The sequence below is a fragment of the Podarcis muralis genome, chromosome 2, assembly GCF_964188315.1.
Source record: "Podarcis muralis chromosome 2, rPodMur119.hap1.1, whole genome shotgun sequence".
In the NCBI taxonomy this organism is placed as follows: domain Eukaryota; kingdom Metazoa; phylum Chordata; class Lepidosauria; order Squamata; family Lacertidae; genus Podarcis; species Podarcis muralis.
This window is the reverse complement of record NC_135656.1, coordinates 109,599,592-109,608,750: the sequence shown is the minus strand read 5'-3', so window position 1 is coordinate 109,608,750 and position 9,159 is coordinate 109,599,592. Positions and strand designations below refer to the sequence as shown.

The 9,159-nt window shown below is 41.4% G+C and overlaps 1 protein-coding gene across 1 annotated transcript; it reads right to left on the bottom strand.

Moving 5' to 3' along the window:
* Positions 1-8,947, bottom strand: LOC144326758 (vomeronasal type-2 receptor 26-like). The gene is made up of 6 exons (XM_077923541.1): positions 8,751-8,947; positions 6,999-7,290; positions 5,441-6,277; positions 3,042-3,269; positions 2,158-2,284; positions 1-905 (listed from the first exon to the last, which is right to left on the bottom strand). Exons 1-6 carry the CDS (start codon positions 8,945-8,947, stop codon positions 1-3), a joined length of 2,586 nt encoding a protein of 861 aa, XP_077779667.1.
* Positions 8,948-9,159: the final 212 nt, after the last annotated feature.

Below are 9,159 nucleotides of genomic sequence, written 5' to 3'. Positions count from 1 at the left end.
TTAATCTTTGTTTTTCAACATCAGGTGCTCTTTTGTATTCAAATCAGGCCTGAGGACAATGATGTAGCATTTGGGAAGGAAGATGCAACCCAGTAACCCAGCACTGGAAGCCAAGATGGAGAAGATCTGCACAGCCACCATGTATTTCCCCTTGGTGCTCAAGTAAGTTGGCACAAAGGAGACCCAAACACTGCAAAACACCAGCATGCTGAAGGTGATAAACTTGGCTTCATTGAAACCTCCAGGGAGCTTCCTGGCGAGAAAAGCAACCGTAAAAGAGATGGCAGCCAGAAGGCCCATGTAGCCAAGGGCAGAGTAGAACATAGTGATGGACCCTTCATTACACTGCAGAATTGTCTGTCTGACCTGGGAATCCATGTCCAGTTCTGGGAATGGAGGAGAGATTCCGATCCAGGTAATGCAGATGCCCAACTGAAAGGCAGAACCAAAGAGGACAATACCATTTGCCAAACTCTTTCCCACCCACTTGCTAATGCTGTTCCCTGGTTTTGTGGCCATGAATGCCAAAACCACAGTTATCGTTTTTGCCAGCACAGAAGAGACGGCGACCGAGAAGATGATGCTGAAGATGGTTTGGCGGAGAAGGCAGGTGACCTCTTGAGGCTGGCCGATGAACAGAAGGCAAGAAAGAAAGGAAAGCAGGAGAGAAGCAAGGAGGATGTAAGTGAGGTTTCGGTTATTGGCTTTAACAAGTGGAGTGTCTTGGTATTTAATGAAGATGCCCAACATAGTACTTGTGATTAGGCACAAGAATAGGGCAAAGAAAGCCAAGGTAACCCCCAGAGGTTCTTCATAGGAGAGGAAGACTATAGTCTTGGGGAAGCACTCATCCCTCTCATTGTTTGAGTACTGATCTTCTAGACACGCAAGGCAGTGATCTGCATCTGAAAGAAAGAAAAAATATTTCAATACCCCAAACATCAAATATTTTCCTTGTTAAAACATTCCCTTGCAAAAATGCAGCATTTTCTTTATGTAATAGTTTTATTCAACATTCTCTCTCTCGAAGTTCCTAATGAACCTTTCTCACGGATACAGATCTAGGGAATCAGGAATCATAGGATCATAGGTGAAGTGCAGGGAAAATAGTTACTTATCAGATAATGGACTGGTGTTGAGCTGGGTATGGTCAAGACATATGCTTCAGAGTGGCTGGGAAAACCCAGTCATATGGGCAGGGTATAAATAATAAATTATTATTATTATTATTAGTAGTAGTAGTCAGAGCTGAAACAAGGACTACTTGAACCATATGTTTTGACAGCCCAGTCCTGTGATGCACTTTGTTTTCGAAGTCAAAGTTAAATAGTACAAGATGCCAGGCCCTTATACCATTGCAATATTGTGGGTAGCAGTGGTGCACCACAACTCAAGGGAAAAGCATGATGGGGTTGGGACAAGAGATTCGGTTATGAGAAATGACTGAGGCATCTTTCCAAACTGAGTACCATGCATCGTGGTCAACTCATAAATATACACATCATTTTATGCGTATGCTGCCTTTCCATAGTTAAAACCATGATCAAGGCAGCTTTCAACATGTAGCACATCACATAATTTCAAATGGTCAGAAAGATAGTCATTAACAATAAATGTACCCAAGCAATCTGAACAATTTCCACATTAAATCATAGTAAGAACTAAAAATAAAGACACAAGAAATTGATATCAATGATGGCAACAAGTGATACCTCAACCCTAGACCCTGTTCAGCAGCCTTGGCTTTTGTAGCTGGAGTCAGTCCAAGCCCGACCAGGCGGGAAAAGGCCTGCAAGGCAGGGAGAAGGTCTTCCAGGCCTCAAAGCCAAGATGGTTTCAGGATGTCGGATGACTAAAAGTGGTGGTTTAGCAAAGGTTCCCTGCAAGCACTTAGTAGAGGAGTAAGGTTGAACTTGAGCCCATTTGGGTCTCTACTCCTAGCAGTGCATCCGACAGATGATTGCCCTGAAACTGTATCACCAGAACTGAAATTTAAAAGGTAACTGTTCTGTGGAAATCTGCATCTTGAAATTCTGGATCTGGATTTTGCAAAGACGACTGCTGTACAATTCTATGATTCTCCTTGGCAAACATTTCTTTTCAGGCCTAGCATTACTGCGTTCACATTGAAGCTGCTGCTCCCTCAAAGCCGTTTACCTGTGTGAGTAGAAATGGTTCCTTCCATGCATGGGACACATTTATAGCAGCAAACGGGCTTTGTTTCTGGCACCACCTTGTGGGACCCAGGCTGGCAACTTTCTGTACAAGTAGAACAAGGCTTGGTCTGAAGGGAATCAAGAAAACAAAGAGTGTTTGAGGAGGTTCTGCTTTGTCTGAGGAAATTAAGAAATTTTGGGTAGTAGTACATGAAGAACTAAAGAAGATGTTGAAAATATCAACAACAACAAAAACCAGAGACATATCTCCTTGGGTTGATAGCTGAAGAGATCCCACGGGGGGGGGGGGGATTTTTCTATATGCAAGTCCAGCTGCTAGAATAGTGATTGCTGCTAGGTGGAAGTCACAAACTATACTTACAAAGGAGGAATGGACTTGTAAACTAAATGAGTATTTAATTTTGGCAAAATTAACTGCTGTAATAAGAAATCAGTCGAATCAAAAATTAGAAAAGGAGTGGAAATGTTTTGATGAGTATATGGCAAAATATTGCCCAAAAAACGATATGCTAATATGCCTAGATTAAAATGTGAAGTACTGGATGGAAGAAAAATGAGTAAGGAAAGATAATAAGAATATATAGATGATTTGAGAAGATTGATGTGTGCAAAGATTATTGTAAATTGTATAATGTGGAGGAAATTGAGTGGGGGCGGAGGGAAGTGGGAGGAAGGAGAAAAGAATAATGTGATGGACTGATGAAATATAAATGTAAATGTATGGGGGGATGGGGAAGAAATGGTGTTGGCTTTGGTACATCTGTATTGTAAAGTAATATGTGAAAACAAATAAAAAAGGAAAGGGGGGGGGGGGGAGAGACACCAAAAAGTGAGAGAATAAATAAATGTGAATACATTCCCCACCTTATTAAACCAGTTGGGCCACACAATGGTCTCCTCATGAATAGTCAGCTTTGGGCCTGAGGACTCCTGGGTCTCCAGCTTCCCCACTTTCACTCTTATGGCGGTTTCGTTAGGAAATGTGACCAAATTCACAATACCATAGTCAGCTACCAGCTCCCTATCTTCATCAAAATACACTTCGTCCATGGTCGTACTGTTGAAGCGGGTGCTTCTCAGAAAAGGGTGAAGCTAGAGGAGCAATAATTTCAAGATGGGTAATTAAACTGTTTTATTTATTTCTTTTCATTTATGAATCACTTGCCATGAAGCATCCCAGTGTAATTAACTATTTGGAAGTCCAAAATAATAATAATAATAATAATAATAATAATAATAATAATAATAATAATAATAATTTTTTATTTATATCCCGCCATCCCCAGCCGAAGCCGGGCTCAGGGTGGCTAACAACAATAAAATAATACAACATTCTAAAATAATTTCATTATACAATTAATTCAAATCAAATTGATGGCAACCATTGGGCTAGAGTTCTGTGAAGATTGCCAAAGGAGGGAGTCAGGCTGTGCCCTGGCCAAAGGCTTGGTGGAACAGCTCTGTCTTGCACACCCTGCGGAAAGAAGTCAAAAATCTGTAGGAAACATTGGATGAGGGGATTTTCTGAAGCGTGTGTAATTCAAAACTTGGGTCTTGTTCTTTCTTGTGGTAGTTCATGTCCAACCACCATGACTATCTGCCTCAATGCACAGTTAATGTGCCAAGATAAACGAAACAAATACATAGCAAGAGGTTTGAATGCTCTGACCCAAACTACTAATCTACAAAGGTGGTTTCCTTCTGTTTCTTTCCCTGTTTTGTCCTTGCCTCTTTCCTGCCAGCCTCCACTGGGAGCAGGTCATTTGGCCAAATCTCCCTGCAGGTAGGGTTGCCATATTCCCCAAACTGAAAATCTAGACAAAGTTGTTGAGCGTTTTTTGTGAACATCTCCACCCAAAATTAAAGATTATTGGGAAATGATTTATAATGAATTGAAAAAGATGTTCAAGATAACTTTTGTTAAAAAGCCAGATGCCTTTTTGTTAAGTATTATACGACAGGAACGGCCAAAAAAACCAAAGAAGTTATTTATGTATGCTACAACGGCGGCTAGGATTCTACTAGCCCCAAAATGGAAAGATGACAAGATACCAATAAAAGAAACGCAAGTTAAAGTTATGGAATATGCAGAAATGGCGAAACTTACAGGAAGACTTAGAGACAATGACAATAGAGACTTTTTTAAAAAAAAATGGGAACCGTTCATGCTGTATTTACAAAAATATTGAAAGATTCACTAGCAGGGTTTGAGTAAACACTTACAATTTAGAAAACAAATGTAAAGGTTAAAAAAGAATAATCTGTAAATTAATGAAATGGAAGTTCTCACTTGAAAGAAGGTATGATATAAAAATGATAAGAATATAAGAGCATTTAGTTAAAAGATTGCAAAAATAAGGAAAAATAAATTAAGCAGAAGCAGCAAATATTTAAAAAACCAGAAGGGGAAGTTGAGGGAAGACATGGGGGGGATTTTGATTCTTTTATTATTTTTCTTTTATATGATGAATGTGTTGAATATTAATGTGTAAAATTAATAAAATCTGTTTAAAATAACATGAAGATGCAGTAGTGACGTGCGAGACTAGGGAGGAAGTGGGTGAAACCCTTAATTGGGAGCACCGTCATTCCTAGGAAATGGATTGTTTGTTCTCTCGCTGTGATCATTAAAGTTTCTAACTGGTAAGAAGACTCCTTTCCTTTTGTTCTTCTTATCTACTGCTAAAGGGGGGAGGAAGCCGATTCCCTGAAGCCTGACTCCTGCGTATTGTGTTTGAACCCAATAGATCAAAGTGTCTTATGCCATAGATCAGAGTGTTTGCTCAGGTAGCTCAAGAGTGGGCAGCAATGTGATCGACTTTCCGGGAGCTAGATGCCAATGGTAGGCAGGTCCATAATAGAAGTGAGTGAGTGGGAAGGTAGAGTCCCGCCACACACTCTCGCACCACACACAGTCAGATACTCCACATGCACATTCACACATATGGATGTATATACACAACACACATACTGAAGACACCTACAATTTCTAGTCCAATATTGCTGGTTCTAAGTGGCAGTGGATTGTCAAAATCTCTTTCCCATCACATCCTTGTCTGGATCCAAAGTTTCAGCTTGTCGCCTTCTGCATGCAAAACATGTGCCCTTCCAGTACAATGCAGCCCCTCAGTAGTGGGACAGCGAGCAGCATCACGCTGCTTAAAGGGTTCCCAGAACCCAAGCAGAAGAATACGGTGCATGACAACAACAAACAAGGGCTATCCATTTCAGCTCTCATTTCAATGGCTCTCACTCTTTCTCACCTGCCATGCCTCTATGTTCAGAAGATCCAGTCTGTCTTCTTCTGTGGTCATCATGCGGCTAGATACAGATGTGATCAGAGCATGGAAAGCATGTGCCACAGTGTACACAGCATTGTACACATTGTAGCTCTCAGCAGACATACCGTTCCCAAGCCAAGATGTTGGAATGCTTTCCAGCTTCCCTCTCCCCAGGCATCTTTTCCAGGTTTTCCGTGACCATCTCTGGTCAGAATCAGAGCAGTCAAACGTGTCAGACCAAATAAGATCCAGGAAATGCCCATCTTGAGTCAAGAAAAGGCCCTGGGATTTTGTCCGCTGGTTTGTTTGGATGACAAAAGACAAAGCTCCATGGAAGAATTTGACATCCCAGTATTGAAAAGATGTGCTTAAGGTGAAGCCCCACAGAGCGGTGGAGATCCAAACTTTCCCTATAAGAGTACTGAATTTTATTTCAGTTTTGCTTAGGACATGAGGCAACAGAAACATTGAGTCAGAATCACCATAATAAATGATCACATTGGCTTTCCTCTGCATAATGTGTACTCGCAAATCGTTGAGTGCTCTTCTTAGAATACGAACGTTAACAGAATATACTATTGGAATCTTGTATGTGAATGCTACACAGATGCCATTCTCAGTGAATGCTACCTTCATGGTTCTCGCAAAGTGATCTCCACCATCATTATCTGGAGCAAATAGACCGACCCATATCCACCTGAAGTGCAGGAGCAACTGAACTATCCCCATGTATTGTGAAGTTTCCTTGGGGCTCATCCAATAGGAAGAGGAGAACTGGGTGTTATCACTCAGAATATGGTTGACAAAGCCGTAAGTGAGCTAGAAGGAAAGCAATAAATGCTAAGCATTCAATATAATGTGGACATTTGTTAGCTGAAAAATGGTTTCCACTGAAGAATGCAATGTTCCAAACATCTACTCACTCTAAGTTCTGGGGAATTTGATTGGACTTACTCCCAGGTAAGTGAGCCTGGGGTGGCGGCAACTGATTGACCTGCTTTTGAATCATTGTACATTTGACTTCCACAATCTTATTCGTGATTTGCACACACCAGCACTATGGCAACATTGTTTTGCAGGCCCCATGCATATCATAATTCCCTTCCAACTGCCATTAGCAGCCAAAGATGGAGGAATTTTGAGCAGAATTGCAACCTGTCCCATCTTTTCCCAACCTCGCACGATTCACATTTCCTATAGTGCTCTGAAGTGGACTGATGCATTATCAATATGGATTATCGTAGGAAATTCCAGTAGCAGTCTCCACCTAAATTTCCCCAAATACCCAAGGCACAATGCAGTGTGCTGCTGAACTAGGGGATTGCAGAAAATCTAAATGCTGGCTCCAACCAACCCATTCTGGTGTTCTCAGTAGCACCACCATTGCTGCTCACCACCAGCTAAGCCCATCAGTACCACAGCTTATTGTGGAGGGGGATACTATACCAATGAATTTCTCAACCAAGGAGCTGACCCTGAGAAAAAGACTCCCTTTGTATCTCTATACATGTGTGGCATGGTTGGCAACCTGTCTCCATACCTGAGGGACCTTGTAAACACCTAGCATGGTTGCCATCTGGAAAAAGGTTTCAAAGTCCCCTCCTTGAATAACAGCCAGGAGTTTTCCTTGCCTCCCACACTTGAAATTAGGGACCATCCAATGTCTGGTAGAGAACAGGTCTATGGTGGCTTCATAGGCTCTCCTGACGCTGAAGCAGTTTTCATAGATGCTGTAGCCAAGGGTGATATTGGGTAAGAGCTCAGGGTTTTCATTGTTCTCTTTAATGGCAAACAGGATGGCCAGGACGTGCTGATAGTTTGTCTCCAGTACCCTGGAATGAAAAGCAAATGGCATATCAACTGGTAAAATGGTATGTTCCAGTCCTGCTCTCCCCCCAGCCCCCCCAAATGCCAGTGACTATGAGTGACCTACTTAGAAGGAAGACCTGCAAACTTTTCTATCCCACTAGTTTAAAAATGTACGAAGCAGACCTGAGCTTTGTCTTGTAGATGTCTCATAGCAAGAAAGAGAAAAACCCTGCCCTGGCTAGGTTAGGGTTTCTTTCTTTCTTTCTTTCTTTCTTTCCCCCCAATTCAATCTTTATTCTTTTAAAAAATATACATTTATACAACACTCTCTGTTGTTTTTGTTTGTAACAAAAAAAAAGCAAATGGTGGCAACTGAAGCAAAGATACTTTGTATACCTCACAATACACATGACACTACAATTTATGAAAAAGAAAGAAAGAAAGAAAGAAAGAAAGAAAGAAAGAAAGAAAGAAAGAAGAAATAAAATAAAGAAGAAGAAAAAGTAGTTGAGATTCTAAAAAAGACTTCCAAACATTCTCATTGTACATTATCTGTTAAATACACTTTTACCTCACATTTACCGGTACTTATTTCTTTTCACTATACACCTTTAGGTGCCAGGCAAAAGTGTTCCTTTTCAACCAGGCCTGCCTGACTTGATCTGCATCCTATACCCTTTTTTTAAAATGCTGGCTCTTTTTTTTGGGGGGGGGTTATTGGGTTGTTGGTTTTGTTTTGAGTTTATGTATTTGATATTTTATGTGAACTGCCCTGAGACCTTTGGGTATAGGGTGGTATAGAAAGAAGAAGAAGAAGAAGAAAAGTGACTTTTTTAAAAGTCGCTTTTTTCTCAGTCATTATATACTACAACAGTGGGACAATGGGTTGCAGCATAAAGTCAGTTAAAATTAACCAAGTCAGGGGGAAAACTGATTTAGTGTGCCAGCTAAATTTAGGGTTCACAAATGTAGACTTCACAAAGCGTCATGTGTTAGGAAGCTGATGTATACTGAATCAGAGCATTACTCCATCCAGTTCAGTGTAATCAACACTGACGTAGTTGCTCTCCTAGATTTCAAGAGGGCTAGCTCCTGGAGATGCTGGGGACTGAAGCTGGGGCATTCTGCATGCAAGGCAGACGCTGCTCTACTGAGCACATCCCTGTTCAAGAGTTCCTGAAGGAAAAGGCCACCTCAAGAAACATGGACTAGTACTTTGAAGCAGCTTCTTCGAAATCTCAGCAAAGAGCAGAGAAGGGAAAGCGATTTCGTAAGAGTAGGTGTTGGAAAACTGCATCTGTGCCCAGAAAACTGGGACCATTGGGGCAGCCGCCATTCATAGCTATGAGTGAGTTGGTTGCTACCCAAGGAACCTTGCAAAAAATATTCTGAAATTGAGGACCTGGGAGTCTGCAGCTCATGTTAGAATCCTGCAGGGGAGACCAGAACTAGCTGAGAAAATGCAAAAGCTCGCAACACTTACGGGAGGAAGTCATAGACAGGGTCAGATGTGAAAGCATGTGTTGGATAGATAGCTGTCCTCAGCGGTATAACTCCAGTAATGAAGTAATCGCCTGGTCTGTAATAATTATTTGGAGACATTTGTAGGCTTGAGATATCTTCATCTTCACTCATCACTAACCCAAAGTGCAAATGAAACAATAACAGCAGAAGCATCATTTTAGGCCCAAGCATACAGTAGACACCCCCCCTTCAATTGACTTTATTATACCAATAAATTTGTCGAGAGATCTGCCAAGAAAGAAATACAACCGCCTACAAGCCTCATCCTGTGTCTCACTTCAAAGTCTGTTATCTAGGCTAATGGGGATGCAGTCCAACATCAGACCCACAGACCACCTCTGCTTATCCAAGTCCTCATCCTTATTAGC

Excerpts from the sequence above, each read along its gene's own strand:
- LOC144326758 (XM_077923541.1), bottom strand. The coding sequence starts at position 8,947 with ATGATGCTTCTGCTGTTATTGTTTCATTTGCACTTTGGGTTAGTGATG. Across the intron at positions 6,278-6,998 it reads GTGTTTACAAGGTCCCTCAG|CTCACTTACGGCTTTGTCAA; the intron begins GTATGGAGACAG and ends CTTTCCTTCTAG. Across the intron at positions 3,270-5,440 it reads TGAACATAGAGGCATGGCAG|CTTCACCCTTTTCTGAGAAG; the intron begins GTGAGAAAGAGT and ends TTGCTCCTCTAG.